General features: G+C 43.5%; 1 protein-coding gene across 6 annotated transcripts in view; it reads left to right on the forward strand.

The window, feature by feature from the left end:
- The window catches only part of HORMAD2 (HORMA domain containing 2), a 37,316-nt gene that overhangs the window by 722 nt on the left and 11,250 nt on the right, over positions 1–25,344 (forward strand). Inside the window, exons 2-14 of one of the 6 annotated variants that reach the window (XM_076353284.1) lie at positions 1,776–1,866; positions 2,721–2,865; positions 4,238–4,301; positions 5,333–5,369; positions 6,646–6,666; positions 7,404–7,430; positions 8,789–8,859; positions 11,708–11,859; positions 12,418–12,671; positions 13,564–13,672; positions 14,752–14,816; positions 24,088–24,224; positions 24,480–24,690. In XM_076353284.1, coding sequence (XP_076209399.1) covers positions 1,816–1,866; positions 2,721–2,865; positions 4,238–4,301; positions 5,333–5,369; positions 6,646–6,666; positions 7,404–7,430; positions 8,789–8,859; positions 11,708–11,859; positions 12,418–12,671; positions 13,564–13,672; positions 14,752–14,816; positions 24,088–24,192 — 1,101 coding nt within the window. In that variant the 5' untranslated portion in view covers positions 1,776–1,815 and the 3' untranslated portion in view covers positions 24,193–24,224; positions 24,480–24,690. Of the gene's footprint in view, positions 1–1,775; positions 1,867–2,720; positions 2,866–4,237; positions 4,302–5,332; positions 5,370–6,645; positions 6,667–7,403; positions 7,431–8,788; positions 8,860–11,707; positions 11,860–12,417; positions 12,672–13,563; positions 13,673–14,751; positions 14,817–24,087; positions 24,691–25,344 lie in introns of those variants that run through there. The other 5 variants (XM_076353283.1, XM_076353285.1, XM_076353286.1 and 2 more) reach the window with 5 other exon arrangements.

A 25,344-nucleotide genomic window follows, 5' to 3' on the forward strand; every position in this document is an offset into this window, starting at 1 on the left:
TCAACTCAAAAAAAACAGAAGCAAAAAAAAAAACAAACCCCAAAAAACCCAAAAAACTTTTAAAACTACATTTGGGGCCATGGCTGCTTTTTTAGGGCCTGCGATCACCTGAAATCGGGCGTAAGGGGCAGTCGGTGTGCGGGCGCGGGGCTGAGGGGGTGAGGTCCCGGGGGGGGGGGGGGGGGGGCGGGATGGAGGTTGCTGGGCCTGCAAGAGGTTCGGTTTCCCCCAGTTAATACTAATTTCCTGATGCTCGGTGATAAAGTGGCTTCAGAGCGGGAGAGCGGTGGGGCTGCGGAGAGCGAAGGCAGCCTCTTTCCTCTCCCGCGGTCCCGGAGCAGGCGCGGGTTTGGCCAAGGTGAGACGGTGATGCTGAAGCCTTGGAGGGTACCCTGTACCAAAACAGCCGGGTCAGGGTAGATAAGCTCAGTCTAAGTGGTGTTTCCTTTGCGCAATAAATCAATTATAAATGTAGCACGATACAGAAAACATGTTTTCTTATCTCTTCTGGCTCACTTAGATCAGCTTTATTTAGCTAATAACCTCACGCTGGAATAATGCCTTTGTCTGCTTTAATTGCATTCCAGTCCTGTTCACAGTGCTTTGTCAATCATGAGTAAAAAAAAAAAAAAAAAGCTTCCCTAAAATATTTAACATATTAAAAATTTTGCAGGTGTATATTTGTTTAAATATACTTTTATAGCCGTAATCTGTCCTCATTACTAAATGAAGTGCTAAATTTAGCGTAAAAGCTGTCAACATGTTCCAATCAACATGTCTTAATGACTGCCAACAAATGGAAATGAGGCTTTCATGGAAAAAAGCTGAAAAGGTACAAATGCAGAACAAGATTAGATCAACTGTTTTGATAGAAGTCCGCTGGTCACTGCATTACATCACAATTTAAATCAACCCACCGTGTTTGTGGTATTATTTTAATTGTTAATAGAAATATTGACTGGCTGTGGACGAGGCAACGCTCCTTTGGGGACCTGTTTGTGGTGTTCCCTTTCATTAACGTCTCCCCGTTAGCAACTACATGTTGAGATCTCCCAGCCAGCCATTTTTCAAACCAGTTAATGCGTGCCTTGTTAATTCCATCTAATGGAGGTTTTTAAACAAGATGTCAGACGGTGCTAAATCAAGCACCTCACCAAAGTGCATTATTGCCTTCATCAATCAGCTTTCTATTCTTGTAAAAAGAAGATTTTCCTCTTTAATCCAGGTTTGTCTAACAAGGCCCGCTTTCATTGAAACAATGTGGACTTCTCTCTCTCTTTTTTTTCTCCCCCCCTCCTTTTTTTTTTAATTTCAAGGTGTCCCAGAAGAATCATTCCTTTATTCTGGCCAAGATTGATGTTAGTGCGTTTCCTGCTTACCCTTGCTAAAATATCGGCTGCTATTGGCAGACTTCCAGTTCTTTCACGTTCCCCCTTCACACTTTTTAATGGTTGTAGGAATTAACATTTGTGGTTTGGAATATGAGAAGTGCATTTTGAAGTGGCACCAGCTGACACCAGGTACAGTTGCGGCCCTGAATTTAAAATACTATTGATCGTTTAGCAGTGAATAAGGAGTTTTCTCACTCTGCAAACTCCCAGGCAGTGCCGTAAGGGTATCCTTGGTTTGCTTTGCTTTAGCTGTCCTGACTGGCAATCAGCTTTTAGACCTGAACAAGGCTGAAGAATCTCATTCTTAGCTTAAGGAAGATGAGAAATAGCAATGACTGTCTATTTTCCAGGTGTCTCCAGTCTTTTTTTGTTTTTTTTTTCCAGGTTTTAATTACAAGTGGAAGGCAGGTCTTTGAAATACAGGATGGCTACTCAACAGCTTTCACAGACTAGGCAAAAGAAAAAATCCTCTAAGGTAAAAACCTTGAAATGTGGTGGTACTGACAGTCTTGGCTCTCAGTTTTGGACGTGGCACATCCGTGCCTGGTGAGGTGGGAACACTTTCTGTTGTCTGCACTGTTCTTGCTTGGATTATTTCCAATTTAGTGAGTCCGGGAAGATACAGCATGGGGCTTTGACATGTATTTGACTAAATAAATGTAGGCTCATTAGGTGTGCACAGAGCTCTATTAGCAGGAAGAAAAGCAATGAGCTAACAGAGGAACTAAATTTAGTATACTTTCCGCTGAGATTGTTCATGTTAAAATCACACAGTGTTTAGTATTTACATTAGCTCCAGTCGTAGACATGCACTGTTTACAGCTCTGCCTTAAAATCACTCTGAAAACTAGGTCTGCGTACAGCATTGACAGGTTCAGTCTGCTGTCAGATCTCAAAAAAAGCTGTGGCAGGCAGTGAACTTCGGTACAGCCGTGAACGCCATACCAGCACTGGCACTTGTTTGACTCTGTAGAGCTAAGCTGGCAGAAAACTATACACTTTTTTTTTTTTTAGGGGTGGCTGTCTGTTAAGTGCTAGCATTGGTGCAGTGGAAGGGGTGGGAACGTTCAGCTGTGATAAAAGGGGAGGGAATGACCACTGCAGTCTGCTTCTGAGTAAATCATGCCAGATCTAACAATAACTATCCCTAACACATTTAATCCCACCCATGCTACACGTTACTCTTCTCTGTGTAGTATGAAGACCAGAGAAATGTTAAAATTATGTTTCTAAGTTACCTTCTTTTTCCACCTGCTGAGAGTTGTTCCTAAATACAATCCCTGTGTACACTAAAATGGCGCTATTTTTGGCTTTGCCCTTCTTTCTCAGGAATCAGTGGTGTTCCCCAACAAAATTGCTACTGAGCAGCAGTCTGTGGTGCTGGTGAAAAGACTTCTGGCCATCTCTGTATCCTGTATAACATACATGAGAGGGCTGTTCCCAGAGAGCTCTTACGGAACTCGCTATTTAGATGGTAACACTTTCAATTTGTGCTGAATTCTTACTTCTACTTGCTATATTTTAGCTATAATCTGCTTTACATGTTAGCTTCTGGCTGCTCATATATGTATGAGTTCAGTTTATTAGGAAGTTAGCTAACAGGCCTTCCCCAGTCTGGATGCAGACAGGGCTTCTGCATCAGATAGAGAGCATAGAAGACAACCTAAAGCTATTGGCAACTCGTGGCTTTTCTCCTAGTGTTTCTTTTGGTTTATAATCATCCCTTGGCGTTGCCAGCCCCGTGAATCAGGTCTCAGAGTCAAGAGATTGACTTAAAACCCGGTAAGTTTTAAAAAATCAACTCTGATTGGTGTGTTTTATTTTCCTTTGGATTTTTGAGCCCCTGAGGTTCACATTTTCAGCTTTCCTTGCAAGATTGAAAGTAGATTTGTTTGTTTGTTTTATTGTGTTTTGGTTTTTTTTCCCTGTGAAAACTTATCTCACGTAACTGTAACCACATGCGCTTGGGAATCAGAACTTTTTTTCTTAAAAAAAGGAACTTTAAGAACCAAAGTCTTGTCGTAGGATCACAAAATTAGTGAGGCTTTGATTCATCAACGTCTTTATGTTAATTCGAGATGTGTTAGTAGGGTGTGAAATGTCTCCATGCATTCCAACCCGTTTCCGTGTTTTCACTTGCGCAGTTAGTTCTCCTGAAACATGGTCACAGGCACTTTGTGGACTTGGTTGAGGGCACAGGAAATCCCAGATTGGCTCTTGATCACCTAACCTTGAACAGCCACTAGTCATTCCAATCAAACATCAGGTCTTTCATGTGCCTTTTTGATCAAGAATGTTAACATCTGGCCTGCTGGTGCCTTTGAGGGCTCCTTGGTTGAATCCTAAGGTGTTATTAATTCATCTCTTCATCTGCAGGATGGGTTTCCTCTCGCCATTCTGAATGCCTGAAAACAGAGGTAGAAGGAACTGTGTGGAAAAGCTTAACAGAAATAGTTTATTCTGAGCACAGTCATTTACCTCATATGGATGTTGGTGAAATCTGAATGCAGAAGTGAAGGTGTTGTTAGGGAATGGCGGAATAGATGGGAGTGGAGAAGAGGAGGGAGGAGAGGATGGAAGCTGCTGGTGTTTTGAAATTAAGCCATAATTCTAGCACTGTTTCTGGGAGAGCCCAGAGCATCTGCGGAAAGTCTTGACATTTGAAAATGCAGCAATAAGCTTGTGTCGGCCCACCTGGGACTCAGTGGAAAACCAACATTTCCGCTCAGGAAGGACCTCCAGATAACGCATTTTATCCAAAAAAGGGAGGGTGGCTGGCTTAGTTTCCGTGTTTGCCCAACAGCTGTGATAAGGATTGTAACTATGTGCTAAATCTGGTTTTGCAGACCTCTGTCTAAAAGTTCTCCGAGAAGATAAAAGCTGTCTGGGATCATTGCAGATAGTCAAGTGGTAAGTGAGTAACAGCGAAACTAAGACAAGATTGTGCTGAATAGCAAGACATCTACCCCTCGCATTCTTCTTCTTCCTGAATTTGAAAATACTGTGCCCAGTAGCGCTATCGACTATGCCAGTACAACTCCCACTGCTGCGGAGTGTGTGCTTGGCCCTCTGCGTAAGCAAGACAGAATTAGCTGACCAAGATCATGTGAGTTCAAGGTCTGTTGAAGTGTTGGCTGTAGTGAGGTCATGGTCAGGCCCCAGAGCACACACAGGCAGTGTAGGTATGGAGACAGGGTAAAGAAAATCATGAGATTGATTCTGTTGTTGTTTAGTCTTTTCTAGTTTCACTTCTATAGGGCCTCTTGTAGCTCATTTTTTAGTATGTACAATATTTTATCTCCCTGGATGTTATGTGTCTAAGTACCCTACAACTTTCTTTAGGATGTATTTCAGAGTTGGCATGTTCCCAACAAGCAGAAAGTCTGACTTCGATGTGCTAAGGAGATACCCAGCTGCACATCCTTTGACTCGAAGAGTAAATATCTGACCATTGCTGCCTCAAATAATATTTACTACTTTGAAAAAGTCCATAGCTGTAAACTGTGCATCAGATAACAAAAAATTTACAAGACCGGACATGTCAGGCCACGTTCAGATTGAAGTTTCAGCCAACCTCTGTACACTGCCAGTGGGAAAAGAGCCACTGGAGAGCAGGCTGGGGAGCCAAAATAGAGCACTGCGCAGAGAAAACCACTCGGAGCCAGCCTTAGGCCTCGAATCCTTGCCTTTGTCAGGATTTGAGTGGGCTCCAGGCTGACAGGATATGGCCCTAGAAGTATAAACAACGCACAAATGCGGAAGGGAGGACAGCGCCTTTATGATGGTTGATCTGAAAAGGACTTTGCAAGCCCAAAATGTTGCTAGCTGTGTTGTCTTAATTCCAGAAAAAATTTAAACTTTAAACTGTATCTAATGAGTATGCATTTACAGATCAGGAGATAAATATTGCTGGTTAGTATTAATGTGTTTTTCCCTGGCAGGATTCAAGGTTGTTTTGATGCTTTGGAGAGGCAGTATGTAAGTTTTTTCACGTTTTTTAATGGAGTTTCCTATTTCTTCATAGAGTATGGACAAAACTATCTTTCCATTCCTGCTTTATATTTTTGTAGTGATCTTGCATGCACACAACACACATTCACAGCTGTGGGATAGGGGGAAGACCCTCCCCTGAGTATATACATGTGAGATTTGGGATTTTATTCCTTGAGCCCAACTATTGGCTGCTGTTGCTCTCTAAACTTGCCTGTGCATGGTGTGTGAATTAATTTGCAGCCCGAAAGGGATTTCCCTTAGTTCTGTGTTCTACATTTGCGTTCTCTAATGTCTGGACAGAGACACTGCCAGTCAGAACTTAGATCTTGACCTCCATGCCTGTTTTCCCGAGACAGGTTATTTCGTGCTTCTGCTTTCCTTCCTCGCCCTTTTCCCTTCTTCTCATCTCCTGTAACTCTCCTAGCTTTTCTCTCGGGTTCAGAATTTATTACTTTTTTTTTGAAAGTAATAATAAGAAAGGTATATAACTGGTTCCGGGACTAGCTAGCAAGTAATCATATTCCTTGCTGATTCTCACGTAAAAACCGCTCTGCACAGGAAGAAGCACCAACTGTTGTCATCTCTGTCAGCACCGTTCATCAAACCAACTCTCATCTAGATCAGATGAAGTGGTGTTAGTTTCGGCACTGATGATCAGATGGGCTCTTACACATCAGTACCCCTGTCAACGTGCATAAGATAATTCAAAATGTTGTGAACTCAGTTTATTGATTGCTGACAGTTCTAGGTGGTATTTAGTCCTCTGCTATTTATGAGAGACATAAATTATTTGTTACTTGACAAGGATTAAGGAAAAAAATGGAGGTATTTAATGCATGTTCTAGCATTGTTTTCAAGAGTAGTCCCACGTACGTTTTCTTGCTATAGGATAAATTAAATACCTTTGGGGAGTTTCATAGCAGAGAGCAAATATTAGTCTTCTGTAGGGATGGGTGCTCTTTTAAAAGAGTTTTAAATCGGCATAGCCTTTGGAGATCGGTTTAGAAAGAGTCCCCAGAGAGAAGTCTGAGCGTGCTGTTGTTTTCTCGGGAAACTGCAAGTAAAGCCAAGCAAACTGGCCACTAGGTGTTGCTGATGCTGTGCTATGAAGAATCTGCGTAAAGGTTTTTAACTCGCAGTCTGTCGAATGTGTCTATTCCTTCACTGTGTGTAGGCAGTTAGATTTTGATAGGTCTTTCTTTTCCTTGCCCACTAAGGTCAGATTTTGATTTTGTGTTTTGTTTTGGTTTTCCCTCCTTAGTTACACATTGCTGTCCTCGCAGTAAGTAAATGAATACAACGCGTTTTTCTTCCCCCCCCCGGCTTGAAAGAGATACGGAGTCAAGGTCGTGTCAACCCATTTGTGCCTTTTTAAGGGGAAGTCAAAATGCATGTGGTTTTTAATAGAGCAGTGACCTTTCTTAAATATGGTGAATATGAACTTCCTAGGCTGCATGGGAATATTTTTCTCAGTATGTCAGACTTCTGACTGAGGCCTTACATGCATCCTTAAACTCCTAGAAGCGCTTTCATGTGCTTCATAACATTGCTTCCTTTAAACTCTTGCCTCCACCCTCGGAAGCTGCTGTGTCTTCTCCATTCCCCCTGCAGAAGAGTCCTCCTTATTAATCTGATCCTGAAGAAAGCACACTCTGGTGGTTACATAGCGAGTCTTTTGCCCTGGTCCTTTGGAAAGCACCAAGAGCTATGCTATGCATCTATTCTGTGCATAATCTGAGTAGTTTAAATCTCAGGCATCAATAGTTGCCTGTGAGGGTTGGAATGGGAATTAACCTCATTCCTCCACAATTACACAGATGAGTGTCTTCTACCTGTCTTTGAAGTGGTAAGTATTGACTGCTGATAGAGGAAGACTGTTTCTGAGCCATTCCTTTCTCTGATCCCATGCTAAAGATAGTACAATCTCTGCTGTAAAATGAAAATATCATTGTTTAGTCACTTTTCACTGGTTCAAGTTATCCAAGGGGAGAATGCCCTCACTGTGCTTTCTTATAACAGATTTACACCAATCCCAAGGAACCGGAGGTAAGAAAGAGTCTTAATTAATCTTTGAGGCAACTGAAGGCATGGGTGAGTAGATTTGTATTCAGAGTGGACTTGTAGGCTTAAATTCTACCCTGACATAGCTGCTTGGTGACCCTGTTTCTCTTCTTCTGCCTTCACTCAAGAATGACAGCTCAGTGAGCTGGATTGTGATCAAACGCTCCTACCAGGCACTAGGCTGTGGGCCCATCTAGGGCCTCAGGCAGGGATGTTAACAGGCAACTAATGGGCATGGTGGTGATTTTGTTTTTCTTTTCTGAAGAGAAGAAATGGGAAGTTCAAAATAATTCTTTTACGAACCATCTTTTTAACAGCAGTGTTGAAGAGAGAGCTGTTTTTTTCATGCAGAGAGGTTTAGGACACAAGACCTGGGATGTATGTGTTGTGCAGTGCCTGTACTTATCCTTTCAGTGTTCTCTGTTGTGTTTCTATTTTGTCTACATCGAGCCGGTGGAGACAGACCGGGTAGTGTGATACGTAAGCGAGGTTCTGCATCCATGCTGTCTCCACAGAGCAGATGCAGAGAACGGCTGCAGAATCTCTGCTCACCTGATTACAGTTCTGCCGTGTCGCACCTCAGCATCTGGGGAGAGAGCAAGAGTTTCGTCCGTGCCAAGGCTGGGATTTGTAAGGAAGGCTCAGAGTTAAGGGCTCAGCTGAGCTCCTACTAATCAACCTGATTGCCTCTGGAAAAAGTGAATTATAGGCATGGAATTGGACTACAATAGATCCTTTCTTCTGTGGCGAAGTAGTCTGTCCTTCCTAATTATTTTATTCTCTAAAATCATAGCAAACCCTTTCTTTTTAAATGGAAAATCATCTAGTTTTTTTTTATTTCCCTCATAAAACTCTGAGACCGGTGAAATTCAGAAACTTTTGCCCATGCAGTATTGTTTGTATTTCCTAGTAGGGAGAGTCCTTCAGGCCCCTATCTCCATACAGAACTCTGGGCCTGAGTGGCACTGCCTCAGCTGTGAAGCCCCACGTTTTTCCTTTTAGTAAGGGAGGACGTACGTACGTTGCGATGGTTGGCTGGCCCCGACGCCTCGTTAGAGATTTAGGCTGGGGAGTGAGGCCCACAGAGGAAGTGGAAGGAGGAAGCAGGAAGCTTGTCATTTTTTTGTGATTCTTTCAGTGCTAGGTAAGCTGTGGTCGTTAAGAAAATTTGCCAAAGCCCGTGCAAGCAATAATAGAGTTAAAGCTGTTAGCGTCTCGTTAAATTAATGCTGTGCTCTGGCATAAAGTTGTGAAAGGACACTGCTAAGTTCGGTCCACATCTTTACCCTTGTTACTGAGAGAGACCCGTTTCTTCTTTTTCCCCTCTCTTGTTAAATCTCTAGACAATGACTGAACTGTATCAATTCAAATTCAAGTACAAAAAGGAGGTGCCCCAGATGGACATCATCAGGTAGTGGTTTGGTTTTATTTCTCAGAATTACACTGTGAAAACTGCGTTCTAGAAGCATTAAGAAGAAACTGCACTTTATGATTAGAGCACGTCTGAGTCGCTAAGCAGCTGTAAATATCATCAGAGTTGAGGATAGTCACCCTACAGGATATGAACTGCCGAGCTGATGAGTAGAAATGCTGTTACGTAGCACAGTGAGGCACTTAAAGTGCGCCAGAACTGAATTAAGGGCAATTTATAGAAATGGTGCCTAATCAGGGTAGCGATGCAGAAACTGGCACCGTTGTTGAGCTTGCTGCTGTCTCAACTAATAATGAGTGTTCTTCCACTTTCACAAGACAGCCTTGTGCTTTCAAATGAAGCTTTTTCAGGTTTGATCCCTTTCACCATGATCCTGCACCCAGGATTTTTTTCCTTGGGCATTTGCATACGTGTATTCTGCTTGAGCAGTCTTGCGTGGGTGACCTGAGAGAACTTTCACTTATGATGCCCGAGTCGATGCTGCAAAATGTTTGGCAGGAAGCAGCAGCTTTTTGCATCTTTTTGGCTCTGACTGTCTGTTAGATATTTTAAAGCTGTGTTTAGTAGGCCATAATCCTGTGTAGTTTAAAATAAATACTATCAAAGGCCGTTGGCTATAACCAAAGCAAAGAAAAATAATTAACCATTTTTAGTTTGCTTCTGCAGTTGCCATTGGTGAGAGATGGATCTTTGGGCCTTGGAACCTGCCTGAACAGCAAGAGAGCTCTGCTGTCTTGTATGCTGCTCAGGAAACTCCTCCGAAACGCTCCTGTAGTGTGCCATTTGTCGCTCTTTCTCTAAACACATCCACATCATTTGTAATACGTGGCAAAGTGATTTTCTGTTGGGAAAATCTGAACGATGTCTGAGTCTGGAGTGTCCTGTTGACTGTACCCTCTGTTTCTGCTTTGAAGCTTCTGTCAGTTGTCCTTACTACACTGAGGGAAAGAGGAGACGTTTCGGATCTGAAAGATAATAGATAGCTCTTGAGTACTTCGGTTTTTTAATCAGCCTTACTCAGATCAGTCATTAGTTCCTAGAAATAACAACAGTCCCCAAATGGAAGTCAGCGTCCCTTGGTGTCCGTCCTACCAGCCAACGAGAGGCTAAGTAATCTTGCTGTTGTGTTTATATCTGCTCCATCGAAATCTCATTACTGCTCTGAGGCTTCAAAGCCCGTGGCATCAGATTCCTGGGCTCTGTTCTGTGTCCTCAGTGACTGACATTGCTATCGCAGGATCATGCGTGTACCTGCAGTCGTTAGTAAACTGACGCTCTGGCATTGATCAGAGTATTGTGTCATCTTTGCTATCAGCTCCTTCAGCTGATAAAGATGCTTTTATACACCTGCAAGGTTTATTGTCGTGTGCAAACTCTGAGTTAATCATTCCGTGAGAGATGTTTTGTGGGTCTGCATCATCATATCTGAGTGGTAAAGGGAAACTTTCTCCTAGATTGTCTCTGCCTTATTTTAGATGGATTTCGGAGGAATTCCTCACAATTCATCCCAGTCCTTCGGAGAGGTTCAGCTCCTCAGCTTCTACCTTTTAACACACTCCTGCATCAAATCCACAATGTTATTCCCATATTGAACCCGTACTTGACCTGTTAATTCCTATGGAAGTCTCCTCTCTTTTTTTGCTTATACTCTTTCCCCTTACCATTTCTATTCCGCTAATCCCAAGACTTGTAAAGGTGACGTGTAAAGAGAAGGTAGGCCTTCTCTTAGGCCTACCTAAGTAGGCAATGCCTACTCCACCTTAGGCATTGCCAGCGTTTGTCCTCTCACTTGATGTACATTTCTGAACATACAGGATTTAATCTAATTGCAGAGTGTGCTCAGCACAGAGTTTTGCTGTTGGCAGTTTGGAGCCTACCAAACCATACCCTGCCTCCCCTGCGAATTCCAGGCTACCAAACCATACCCTGCCTCCCCTGCGAATTCCAGGCTACCAAACCATACCCTGCCTCCCCAGCGATTTGGGATAATTGTGTTAGGGACCATCCGGCCTGTATAGCATCATCCACCTGCCGGTGGTCTTCCAAAGACGTAGTGGAGGAGCTACATTTTTCTTTATGGCCCCTTCTCATTGAAAGTTAAGGAAGTTTAGGTTCCTTAGTCACGTAGTGATTCATCTAGTCCATCTTCAGCCGTCTAAAGTTAGCTGGCTGATCTAAGCTGCTCATCTCATCTACCTCGAGAAACAAACTCCTCCAGAGGGCGATTCATCCCACTTCTGTTAGACGTTTATCTCAGTCTAGACTGCTTGCTTAGACTAGCCAGCTGACATTTGGATGGGTGAAGGAGGTGAGAGGAATTCCCCTTAGTCACTTTTGAAAAATGTGCTTCTGAACTAGCTTTTCTTACATGGAATTGAAGTGAGAACATGCAATTCACTTCTCTTCAAACTGCAAAATGGACTTGAAAATAGCCCCTGTGATGAATCAGCTTTATATGGGATTCTCACCTCATTCCTCTCATTCCTGAAATTGCTTAGGTGAAAGGCACTTGTTTTATGGTCCTTTGATCCAATTTAATCATGTTCAAACAAGTGAGTCATGGCATTTGTATAATGGGGTCCATTGCCCCAGCTACAAAGTCTGTTCAAATGTAAATGCCATGCCTCTTAGTTTAGAGCTATTGTTTTGCTGATGCCACCTCATCCCTGGAGTCTGTTTCACTTCCCTGTTTATCTGGAAATTACATAAAGGCATTGTAGCTTTGTTGCTGGTGGTTTCAGACAAGTCAGCGGGTGCACTGTATTTGTAATTAGATCGTGAATATTCATGACTGAGGAAAACAAATCTGTTATTCTTCTTCCGACTGTAGCAACCAAATGAACTTTGTGAATGGGGTGTGCAGCGAGGACGTTAAACAGGCCAGCAGGCTCCTGATCCGTAAACTGTACCTGTTAATGCAAAACCTCGGGCCGCTTCCCAATGACATTACCCTGACCATGAAACTCCTCTACTACAATGATGGTAGGTGGAGAACAGGGTGTGCTGTGGGGAAAAATTCCCTTTCCACCAGTTTCTATGCTAATCATGAGCCCCTGTGAAGTAAGTAAAGCATAGAAAGGTGAAATGGTAGAAGCTGTAAACTGAGAAATGGTGTAAAACATAGTAAAGCCTTCTGACACACAGGGATGGCAGATGCTTTTTAAGAAAGGGTTGAGCATCCATGTAAGAAGTACAGCCATGCAGTGTGAAAGGAAGACATCCTTCTCCTTCACAGTTTTTGTGTTTGTTTTTTTAAGGAACAGGCATCCTGCGTTTGTCAGGTTCTGCTCCAGAAAGTTGGGCACATTAATGGTATCTCAGCATCCTAAAGTCATTATTTCTTTGAGCTCCCTAATAACATTTGCTCAGCTCATTTTTTTCCTTTGCATTCTCTCCCTTCTTCTTATAAAAACCCCCAGAATATTTTTACTAGTTGATGTTGTTACTTGAGGCTGGTATGCGCTTGTTCTTTATAAATCAGATTAAGGAGAGATGGAACTTGATTTCTCTGACATCAGTGGGTTCTTTCTCCCTGTGTAGTAACTCCCAAAGATTACCAGCCCCCGGGCTTTAAGGAAGATGGCAGCTCTGGTGACCTGTTGTTTGATGGCGATCCTGTCAACCTGAGAGTAGGGTCAGTCTCCACTGGGTTCCACCTCATGAAAGTGAGAGTGACAACTGAAAAGAAAAGAATGGGGAGAGTTGAAAGCAACCTGATCCAGAAGACTGGCCCTACTGAGATCTCCCATCAAGGGTTAGACTGTGATGAAGAGGAAGAGGAGGGGAGCACAAAGGTATAGAAACAGCTCTGTTCGGTTCTCGCTGAAGGAATGGAGTTTATCTCGCAAAACGCTCCTTAAAAAAACCATTTTCTCAGAATCCTAGTTTAATAAGGGTTTCAGCTTGTGTAGGGCAGCAGCGCTACAGCAGGTTGAACACTGAGGCTGGAAGTCCATAGACATAAAGTGAATTTCATTCCGGCATATCCACTGACTTACTGAGTGCAGTATGTTCTCCCAGAAGAGGGCAGTGATTGTACAGAGACGCACAGCACATGCGTGTGCACGCACACACAGCACATGCGTGTGCACGCACACGCACACGTGCACACCTATACGCAGAGATGCACAAAATGGAGCAAACTGCAAAGAGCTTTGCATTTCCACTTGGCGTTTCTCAGGACTAAGCCACGTTCCACTGTGTAGTCAGGTGGGATTCCTTCCACTTACCTCTAGCCATCTAAAAGTTGTGTGTCGTGCCTAATTTCTCTAGGCCCCCCCCCCGTGCTTAGTGGAGGAGGAGGCATCTTTAGCAGGGAATTCAGATAATTTCCTTAGACACCAAGGTAGGCTGGAATGAATGGTCCTCTGGTGGTGCCTCTCCAAAATGACAGAAGAGGCAGCCTTGACTGGTAGCTCAGACTTGACGGTTTAATTTTAGGTGGTCGGTGCCAGGGAATAAACCCCAGCATAACTAACTCATGAAGATAGGAAGCCGTTTAGGTCGGAATTCTGTTTTTCCTTAGAAAATTTCTCCCTTGAAAGACCCGTAGGCTTGGGAGAAGGAAAGCCTGGACACTGAGGAGCTGTGAAAATCTCATCCCTATTAGTGCTGGGTTTATGGATTTACCACCTTGGCATATTTTTTAGGCTATGCTATTAAGACAAAGCATCATTTGCTTTACAGAATCACCCTCTCCCTGTCAGAGCAGATTCAAGTGAGCGTGGAGAGGACAAAAGTGACACCCATCCAGGCTGGAAAACGGAAGCATCTTCTTTTTACCTTCAAGATACAGGTAAATGCCCAGTTTCAAAACTGAAGGAGCTTGTGCTCATGACTGTATCCTAGCATAATATTCAGGTTTTCTCACTTACTGTTTGTCAGGCTGTTTGAATTTTGTGTCAGATGAGATTGAACTATAATAAAGGGCTTGTTTTATGTGCTTGGTTTGTTAGCAGAAACATTCAATTTTTAATCAGTATCTTCCCACCTCTTTCTCTCAGCAGTTTTTTTTAGATATGGAGGAAATGCACAGTTCATCAATACCGAGTTGCATTATCCACATTTTCCCCAAAGCTCTTTTCCTTTAGCTGTTACAGTTTGATTTTGCTAATGACTTCCATATGTGAAAACATACATGAAAGTACAGGAAAAAAGCCTTTTCTCGCACTTCAATCCACCTAGCATCTGATATACCATGCTGCATTTGACCTTTGAGGCTCTCGGATATAGCCTGTGGAACAATACCATCTAGTGACAAAATGGTAAATAGCATTCCTGAGATCCCCAAGCAGTGGAATAAAGAAGCTTGGCTGCCTATGAAGTCACCTTTTCAGGTCTTTCTACTGCAGATTCTCCGATGACTAATAAGGGGTGAACTCATACTGCCACCTTTTCCACTGTGGGGATATTAACAGGATCTTCCTCCTCTAACCAGTTGCCTGTTTTCATGAAACTGAGGTGCTTTGGGACCCCCCATCAAATTTTATTGAAACTGTCTAATAAGGTCAATAGAGAGGGGACAGCTCCCCTCCTTCCCCATACACACACCCGCTTGGATAGAGCACATGCAGGCATAAGCTTTGTTTCCTTAGGAAACCAGGTTTCCTGAGTTTAAGTGGGGTTTAAGTTTCATTGATAGGAGCTGCTGCAAGTTGATGTGTTGCACGTTCAGATGACACTTTATTCTGAAATCTCTGTTTCTAGGAATAAACTGCCAGTGTTGGCAGGGCCTGAGAGCAAAGGTTACACAATTTCAGATCAGGCATGGGATTTTGCTACAGTGGTTTAATCAGGCTTCTGCATTTTTTTTTTTCCAATTAAATGTAGGGTTTTAACTTCAGAGCTAGTTTTGATTTGATGTTTGGATTGTAGGTGGAAGGAAGAAGATGGAAATAACGGAGACGGGCAGGATGCCTCGCTCAAGGGCATCTCAGCAGGTGAGGAAATTTTAGCGGCTCTAAGATACGCCAGGCAAGGTGGAATTCATTGCCACGGAACATTACGTCATCTAGGATGGCACAAGATTCAACTAACATTAGTGGATTTATTGTGCAGTATCAAAATGCATAGAGGCTACAAAGTATTATGGCATAGGGATATAAGCGTGAACTGGAAGCATTTAGGAAGAAACTTTCCATGGTCGGCTTATTTCACACATCCAGTGCAAGAATTTTGTACTGTTCTCTGGAGCTGGCACTTGTGAATTACACACGCAGACTAACCCTATCAGTGTCCCAACCAGGCTGGTTTACCTGTGTGTGTGTTTTTGGATTAAGGTTCTGAAATCACCATCCTGTTTTAGGTTTGAAGAGTGTGTTTGTCTGTTGCCTGACATGGTCTTCACCTCTCCTTTCTTGCTTCCAGACTATCTTTACATGTGAGTCACAGGTACTTACTGGATCCTATCCCTTTTTGGCTACCTCTCTAGGATAGGAGGAATTATCCCTGGAGGTGCTGATCTCTTTTTCAGTGGTTGTTGGGGCAACCCAAAGAACTAGGGTAGACCAGACATGTAATTTTAGATAAGTAAAGTTATGTGAAATTAATTCCATCCTGAAGGCTGCCCAGGCCAAACCCTGAGTCAGAATCAGAGCTCGAATTCATGGGCTTGTGCAGAGGTTTTTTTCAGTGACAGGGCAAATCTCTGAATACCACCCGACTTGTCTCTTGATCCTCCTCCCATTCAAATTAGTTGAAAATCGTGTGAGCTTGCATGTTCAGAAACTGAATCTTTACAGGATAAGTTAATGAGAGTAGGAAATTGCTACTAAAATTTTCCCCGCCTCTGTTGAAAAGAATCCCGGGGTGTCTAACCCAGACAGCAACTGGAGACTACAACTTAACGTGTCATTCAAAAGGCATCTGTGAAGTATTTGCCTTGACTCTGGATCTTAGAAATGAACTTCTGTGCCTAGGCTGGTATTTTTCAAACTTTAACCACATTTTTTTTTGTGTCACATCCTCCAGTTTCCTTCTGATCATTGTTTATTCTGTCGTCTCTGTGAAAACAGGAGCCTTTTTTGTTTGTAACTCATGGTTGTCCCACTGATTCATGCTCTGACATTCTTTCGGGTCTGTCACGATTGTAAGCAGAGCACCAGACACCTCTGTCTTGCAGCATGTGAATTTCATTAGAATACGGTAGCAATAGTGAGAGTGTCTGGAGGTGGTGGAAACAGCGTTAGTTGCTGAAAAATGGAAGAATCACTTTATCCATTGTATGTGTCCAAAGACTTAAAAAAAAAAAATCCCAAGCCCTCTGCCTGGTAGATTCTGCATGGCAGAGGGGATTTTTAATGTGTTCTTTGATACTGTTTTTTAAACCATCATAACTTAAAAGTTGGCTAATATTTCAGTCAGTTTAGGGAAAAACAAAGTCAAGTCACTAGTTAAAAAGTGCAGATCATCATTGTAAGGCCAGTGCTAATAAAAATCTGACACTCTTTTCCATGTGAGAGGGACTTTCCCTTCTTTTCTGAGGGAAGTGGTTAAAACAAATAACCATTGTGTATTCCACTTGAATCAGGAAGCCAAACTGGTGAGTGAAGTTTGTCTTAAAAAATGAGGACAAGCTTGGGTGGATGGGAAGTCTGAGTTAGGTATTATCTAACAGGGTCAAGTATAGGTAAGATGGGTAGAAGTAGTCCTGTTGGGGTGTGAATGCAAACACCTTGTTGCTATCCAGACTACTGCACAGTCAAGTAATAGCATTTTCCAACTGTCAAGTGTGTTCAGAGAAGCTCTCTGCTTTAAGGAGCTATAAGGTCTCCAAAGTGACTTGTTTTCTCCTGGATTTTGGAATTTAATCAGCTTGGTGTGTGAGGGGCCCTGGGAACAACCTAGCTTGGGCCACGGAGGTCTCCCTTCATTGGGGCAGGTATGAGCCCTTAGGCTTGCGCTGCTAAGTGTGTGACTTTGAGTGTTAGGTTTCCACCAGAAGAAGATCCCCTTGAACTAACTCGCCGAACGATCGCTGACATACCAGCACTACCGCAAGGGAGCAGGCAAGACCGGAATGGGCAAAGAGGGTCCGGGAGGGACACCTGCCCTTCTGGTGGCAGCGCAGTGTTAGCTGTTCAGCTGTCCGTGGAGCAGCACCTCGGGGACTTGGGTTTAAAGGTGCTCTCTGTACAGTTAAACATTCAGGCCAAGATTTTCAGACCTAACTAAAACAATTTGGAGTGTCCCAGAATTTGGTATTTGTACAAGGATTTGATACTCAAGAAGTGCTGAGTTCAAAAATGGTACCCACAGTCACAAGTTGCTTTTGGAAATGTGGACGAGCCCATTGCTGCTCTTTATCTGAAGTGCACTGCTGTATTCTTTCTGGTTCCCTGGTTATCAAAAATAAAAACTCTGCTGTTGGAACTGAGTTTATTGGTCATTATCTTCCTGACCTACAGCTCTTCAGGAAAACCAGGAATGAAAGTATTAAAGGCTTATTTTTATCTAATGGACATGGGAGAGGCAAAGGATGCAGATCTGCCAAACGAGAAGCAGCTATTCCTGTCCAGTTAGAACTGTAACTGGCCTTTAGTAATGGCCATGGAGAGTCTCTGACAGAGGCTTTTCAGATTGGGGAAAAATTTACATGTACTCAACTTGCTTGTTATCTGCAATCTCATGATTGATGATACTTAGGATCAAATGAGAGATTGCCCTTTCCCAGCAAAGCATCTCTGTACTTAATCATCCAGAGTTAGACACCAGCATGTAAATTAGCCTACCTCTGCTGACTTCAGGAAAGTTTTTCTGATTGCATCAGCCAAGGATTTGGCCCCGTGTGCTATCTTTATGCGTCTTGCTACTTTCCACTGGCATTCGAGAAGTTGTGAAGAGTTGGGTAAAATAGGGAATTGCTGCCCATTGATTTAGCTTATAGAAATCTGCTGATGAGAATGGGGTCCTGCACTGAACTTAAGATAACTTCTTGAATTCTTCAGCATACTCCTTCATCCTTTTGTGAATCCTTTAATGTTCTTGTCCTGCAAACTGATTTTGTCTTCACGTAAGCAAACATGTTGCAGTGGAATGAGTTTGGAATGAAACAGAACTAGAAGATGAGTAAAATCTGACCATGTGGACGCCTCTGCAGGCTTTTATCTCCCATCAGGAAGCTGTGGGCTGAAGTTCTGGGGTGGTCCTTAGAGCACAGTCTCACTGCACAGTGAAGCAGCCGTGCAGAGAGCCCTGAATTGCCCCTGACCGAGCCTGTGCCAGAGCTAGAAATGGTGTGGCTGTATCAGCACAGCACAAGTCAGTTCTGCCTCCCAAGTTTCTGGCTTCATTAGCTAGGGCCAGACACTGCTTATGCTGCTAGACTGGCCATGCTTATGCTCCTAGACTGCTGTGGGACATGAGGAAGCGTGTTGACACTTGGTCTTGCGTGGACATAATCAGTTTGGATCAGTGATAGCTCAGGGGTCTCTGTACTGTGATTCACTGCCTGCTGTAGGCATACTCCTGCCATGCGGATTAGCTCTCTTAACTGGAGCTGTCTGAAAGTTAGATGTCTAGGGAGAGATTCATACCTAAATGTTGTAAATCAGTGCTGTTTTAGACCTCAGAGGATAGCCGGTCTGGCCTCCAGCTGCTGCTCCCATGCAGAAGACTTGGCTACCTGGCCACATTCTCTTTCTCCGAGGGACTGTGTCAATGATGGAAGCCAGTGTGAACAGTCTTTCATGGATGTCACATTGCGAGTAATATCTGTTGTGTTTGCCAGCGGTCAGTGTCCTGTTGGTGCCCAGGGCCCTGGTCACCCTGATGGAGATTCTTGTGCCTTTGCTGAGCTTCCGTGTTGCAGGCAGCTTCTGTCTGAAAGTGAAGGTCAGCGCAAGTGGATCCAGTTGCAGAATAACAGCTTGGAGAGCAAGACCTTTGTTGTCTGATTTTTCCCAGACAAACCACTTCTAAAATTGCCACGACAGAAAGCAGTTGAAGGGTGAAGCCTGCCATTTGCAGAGCAATAGGAAAGCATTTTTCTGTGGCAATGTCATTATCTTGAACTTCTGCAGAAAAGAAAAAAAAAAGAAAGGTTTATCTCTAACTGTCTATCAAGAGAGCTGTATCTGATGAGAAGTTCCCAGAACATTTTCTCCTCCAAACCAGCTGAGGCTACACAGACCCAAACAATGAAGAGAGAAAGATTCAGAGATGAGCTTGCCTCTCTCCTTCCTGTGAGCTCAGGCCATTCTGGGAGGAGTGAGACAGGGAGGTCAGGAAATTCCTGGCTTCTTTCAATTCACGTCAGATCCTTAGCTGTATCTTGGGGCCATTCATCCCTTGCATGAGTTATCCCCGTCTAGTGTGCAGGAAACAGTTTCCTAGTGATCTCTTCATTCAGAGGTGAGGCCCATCACCCCACAGATCCGGGGAGATTTAACCCTTGCGCCCTCAGATTCCCTGACAGCTACCCAGGGACATCTGCGGGAAGATGTGGAGCTTCCGTGCTGGCTGCCTTTACATATGTTCATAACGTACATGCTAGCAACCAGACCGTCTAAAGAAATCTGCATAAATTAAGGTTGGGCAGGTCTAATATCACGAGGGACTAAGTTGGGTAGCAGCCTAATAGGCAGAAGGAGTATCCGTTGCTTTTCACCTCCTCGGTTACAATACTGTAATCTTACGGGGGAAGGCTTCTGGTTTTGGGAGGCGTATTAGATTGTGATCCGGCAATCAGAATGGCCGGCACGGCAGTGTACATTGTGATTGAGGGCCCCGGAAGAGATTATAAGGATAGAGATGGATAAATTTTTTTTCAACAGGTATTTTTGAAGAATTTTTTTTTTTTTACACTCTGGAAAAATCTGTTCATTAGGCCTTTAAATGCTACAAGATACATGAGGTATAGAGTAGGCCTGTGAGACTTCAAGTTCGTGAAAAAGAAATTGCGTTGAATGTCAAAGATTTTAACAGTGAGCTATGGAAAAGGAAGAGGACTTGTGGTAGTCAGTGATGCGTTGGCATGGCTTCCTGGGGACAAAAATGTGGCAAGTTTCCACAGAAGCACCACAGTGAGTGTCTTTCATTCTTCCACCTGCGTAAATTGGCTTTCATGCTAACCAGCATGATTCTCCTCCACTTGTACAGATGAAAATCAGGATTAATTCCACTGCCAGTGCAATCGCTTTACTGGAAACTGATACGAGACCGGTGCTGAGCCCCGCGTCAAGTGTTTAACCACTGTGCTGCCTTCGCTGCATCACTGAGCTCAGAGGGGACAACTGGAGATCGTTGCGTCCAACCTATCTGCTCAAAGCAGGGTGAAGTGGAGCAGGTTTCTCAGGACCTTGTCCAGTCAGGTGTTGAATATCTCCAAGGATGGAGACTCCACAACCTCTCTGGACAACTTGTGCCAGTATTTGATTGCCCTCACAGCAAAAAAAAGTTTGTCCTTATGTTTAATGGAATTTCCTGTATTTCAGTGTGTGTCCATTTCCTCTTGTCCTTTCAGTGGACACCATGACGTACCTTGTGAACCTTGATTTTTGCTGTGCTTGGAGAGCAGGGAGCAGCCAACGGTCAGTGAGTAGAGGGGAATTACTGCCTTCAACCAGAGAGAAATGGCCGTTCACCAGGGATGCCTCAGGCCTTAGGGGATCAATTTAAAGAGTCACTGGCTTGATTTTTGAAAGCGGCAAGCATTTGCTGTGCTATCGAGTCAATGTTAGCTGCAGCTGAAATCACAGGATACATCAGGCACTGGCTCTCTCTGATTAAAGTTTCCTGATGATGATAGATGCCCCCTGACACCTGAGGATCATTTTGCCTCATTTCAGCAGTTAAGTCTTGTATCTCGGTCCTTATTCTTCTGGCTCGCTTGATGGAACTGGACTTCTTTTGACATTAATGTGCTTCTGAATTTGTCAGGATAGTTACAAGGTACCAAACTAAACACTCCGTGTCCCTGACAAAGGGAACTCTTCTGAGGGCATAAAATTTGCCAAGTGCCAAATCTCAGCATGGGGCAGGCCAGGGACAAAGAGGGACACAGTTGAATGCTCTTGTGCAATTTTAGCTTTCCTACATAGGATGCCTTGGGAAGCAAAACACATGTCAGAAGAGCTGTAAATTTGCTTCGATTTATGCTGGGAATTTTTGGCTGGAATACGTGGGGACACTGGGGATTGAAAATTGCAGAGCACAAAACTAGGTCCTGATTTTGTCTATCTAAGAATAGCAGTGTAGCTGTGGTCTGCTCATTCTGTTTCATCCACCAGTCTGCCTTGGGAAGGCTTTAATCTAAGTCTAATCTATTTTTAGCCTGATATCTTCTCCAGACAATGTGCAGCTGTCCTGTTAGTTTTATGCCAGAAATTAGTAACACTTGTATGATTCACAAGTTAGCTGTATTTTTACAGAAAAATTTTGCGGCAACATACTACTTTTTTACACGTAGTGCAGTATTGTAAAACAGGAGATTCAAACTCACTGTGTCTTCATGGTATGACCTAGACCCAGAACTACACCTCGGACTCAGGAGGTCATGGGTCCGTTCCTGTCTTTGCTACTTGATCGGGACTTGTCCCACCTGTCCTGTTGTCAGCACGGTCCCTTTGCAGGGTAAGCGTGCGAGGGCCTGGGCCTTGTCCTACGTGCTTTTATAGCACCTGGCTCATCCGTGGAGCCGAGGGCCTGTAGTGGTTGTGTAAGACAAAAAAACCAACATTCACACAGCGCAAGCTCTCCCATCAGTTATTCTAAATCGAGCATCCCAGTACATGGGAAAAATTAGAATTAATCAACCGCTGGAGGCTTTGATTGTATGTTTAGTCAATGGGAGGGATTTCCTGCTTTTCACCACACTATTTGAGAGGTTTACCTTCTGGTTGAAGTCAAATAAACTTACGTAGGATCTGACTTAATCCCATTTAAAGCAACATTTCTGGGGAAGAACCTTGAGTGTTTGGCTAAGGATGGGACCTGGAAGTTGGACTTGGGGTCTGTTCCTGGCTCCGAGTTCCTACGTGAACTTGTAGCTGGGCAGGGGCAGGACAGGACATGTTGGCTTTGGTGAAATACCTCACACAGCTGACATCTTATTCATTCAATAGATGAATAGTGCCTGTCTAGAGCACTTGATGGCTTGCATAGATGTTTTTACTCTTCTCATCTCAGGTTCCTGTTAGGAGGTCATGCTGCCTGTGGTAAAGGGGAGGAAAACTGGGGGAGAGTTACTGGGGGAGAGTTGCAGTGGACTCTGCGTGAGCAGCTGCTTGTGGCTATTTCTCCCACCTCAAAAGTATCCCATCCATGCAGAAAATTTAGGAGGAATAGCAAAGGGGTAAAAACTTTACTGAGTAGTTGCCTGTGCTGCAGAAGGTCCATTCCTCAATAGAGGAAATAAAAGCACCAACTCTAGCTGATGCTCTCTTTATGCGGTTTAGACTAAAATAGGAGGAGAGCTGCCTTATTCAGGTGACTGGGGGCCAGGAGACTGGGGTTCATCGCTTTGCTTTATTGTGTGGCCAGCAGGACAGGGTACAAACCCTGCAGCTGTGTTAACACTGGAGAGTTTTTGGATGCAGTGTTTCCCCCCTCTGGGCCCTTTACTTCAAAAAAGGAAGCAGACAGGTTAAAACGATGCCAGGGAGAGGAAAGTAAATAACTGCCTAAAATGCCAGTTTGAGCAGCTGGATATCGGGTCAGGAGCTGTAACACAGAGACCCACTCATCACTCTTTCCTCAAGCAAATATGCCTTGGGCAGCGTTGGAAGTTTTGTCAGCCCTGAGTGTGCAGGGTGAAGAGGAACCTGCCCGTCCCACTTCGGCAGATTCTTGTTTTCTCTGTTTTTATGGAAAGGAAATTGTACTTTCTGCATTAAGCAATATTGTGTTGCTCATAATGAAGAGGAGGGAAGAGGGGAAGAAAAACAATTTGAAACATGATAGAGAGGCGAAGTGAGGTTGTTTCAAACTGTTTTGCTGTTAATCCATAATCGGAGTTATTTCACACATTAGAAAGACCATTGCTATGTAGAGATTACTGAAGCCTCATACCAAGGTCAGATAGAAAGAAAGCCTTGATGACGCGAGTGGTGAATTCTGTAATGACCACATCTTGTAATCGGGAGACCTTGTGCTTGTCTCCAGGATGCATTCTGGAATAGCTCTTTATTAACTCCTTGTGTTTATCCTGCTTCAGTTATGGGATTCCTCGTGTTTTACGGTGGAACTGGAGTAAGGTACTCCTGTTTTGGAGCAGGAACTCGGTTAGCACTCTTTTCCTTCTTCATTCACCTTGCTTTCATCCAGATGAACTTTCTTTTGGAGGCAAAGCTGAAGCGGTGTGCTGTGGTGCGTCCCTTCAGCTCAGTTCCAGTGGGAGCAAGAGAGGTTACATTGCCAGACTGTGTGCTTTGTCCCTTCTGGGTGGGCAACAACACACATTACTCTCTGCAGCTCCAGATTATTATTGTAAAAATGCAAATATGTTATGTGATAACGAGAATAAGTGAGTTTTTGTCACTTGGCACAGCTGACACTTCAACTGTTGTTCTGGCTGTCCGTCTCTCTGTGGTCTGTCTGAATTGCCTGTACCATTGACCCATTTATATTCTAACATATATTTATCCGTGTTTTTAAACCTTTTGGTTTGTAGGCCCCTGAATATTTTTGAGGGAGGTTTGTGTCTTTCTAGAGGGAAGTTAAGCCTCTTGGAAAAAAGCTTGCTTTGCTTAGTTATTTTTCACAGACTCACAGTTAGTCTTTGAAGTCTGAGATCAACCAACTTGTGTTGAATTTCCCTGATGTACAAATAGAGGTACTGTATGTCTCCTCCTGAAAGGCTGTTTCCAGTGACCACAAATTTGATGTGTGCCCTCCTTCTTTTACATACTTTTATGGTTATCTGAGGTTGGTGAAAAAGGCTATGCCCTATAAGCTATTATATTTCTCGAAGGTCTCCTTGCTCCTCATGTTTTCTTTCGGCAGCGGGGAGATGGGTACTGTTCCTTGTGCCACCAAAACCATTCTCTGCCCTGAAGCTGAACCTGTTGCTTTCACAAATCTTACAGTCCCAATTCCATCCAGTATTCCAATTTTGATTCCTTGCCTAATTGCTTTTCTGGAGGACAGGATCACACTGAACAAACCCAGGAGGATCCAGGAAAACACACTGTAGTTTTGGAAGTTGTATTTCTTGACTCACCTAGCAGGAGCCTGTACTGTGACAGTGATCGCTGTTTCTGATGGTTCTTACAGATAGACTGCCTGAACCTTGCATTTAGCCAGGAAGAGGTAATAGGACCCAAGAAGAAAAGGAAAGTCAGTGAACCAGAGAAGCTGCTTCTGGAAGGCAGGAAATGATGTTCATTCTGACACACAATACATTTTGGAAGGTGTGAGTTTGCGTTGTCATCTGACTAGTAAAGACATTTACTCTCTTCCAATATTTAACTCTTCCACATACCGCATGTATTTCTGCATGTTTATTTGTCTAGTATAAACTTTGGGTTGTGAAGAGATAGCAAGCACCATAATTGTCATGACAATGTCGACCAACAGCACTTGTTTGATGTTCTAAAGTTGAGGATTTATGATTCCATGTGAATGGTGTCTGTGTGCTTCTTTCTCTCTGTCTCTCTCTCTCACAGCCTCCCACCCCCGTCACTGGCTAAATTTCCTCCTCTGTGGCTGGACTGTCCTTTGCCAATATGTCATCAATATTTAATGGCACTAGTTCAAGATGAACTCTCTGAGGTGTCAATGCCATCAACCAACAAGTCTCATGACTCACTAGATTGTGCTTAACTTCATCCTATCTACTGCTTCCGGAGCATAGATTTTTTTTTTTTCAAAGAAAGGTTTTTATCTGTATTGAATACAGAGATAAAGTAATCTATACACATTTTCTGCTGGTGCTGGATGGGTTTTTTTCTGACTCTGCAAGTAGTGTTGCTATGACTATATTATCAGCTTATTTCTAAAACAGCAACCCACCATGTGCCAAGGGGCTTAGACAGTTGTGTGATATAAATTGTGTTGAAATACACCACATTTAAAACCTAACTTTAATAAAGGTACCTTGTGGTTGCAAATACAGGTAAGGAGAACAACAGCAACAACAGAAAAAAAATTCTGTGTCCTTTGGAGCAAAGATGCTGTGCTTTGTGTCATGTAGATTGCCTGGCAGGCACTCTGTCAAGACCTAATGGCTGTTTCTGGAGTGGGAGGAGCAAAATGGTCTTAATTGGTCTTAGACATTTTAAAAAAGATGTTCAGGGAACAGCCTTTGCATTACTTTATACACATCACAAAAGAGACACTGAGATATGAAACACTGAAGAAGGGAATGTAGTGCACTCTCTTCCCAACGTAATGTTGATTGCCTGAAGTGTTCCAATCTTACGGTGATGGGGAAATAAAAGCACTAGAGTACAACAGAGTAATGTGCACCCGGTAGTGTAGCAGCATCCCTGACATTTCAGATATGCAGCAAAGATATTTCAGGACAGGCCT

The sequence above is a fragment of the Aptenodytes patagonicus genome, chromosome 15, assembly GCF_965638725.1.
Source record: "Aptenodytes patagonicus chromosome 15, bAptPat1.pri.cur, whole genome shotgun sequence".
Classification (NCBI taxonomy): Eukaryota; Metazoa; Chordata; class Aves; order Sphenisciformes; family Spheniscidae; genus Aptenodytes; species Aptenodytes patagonicus.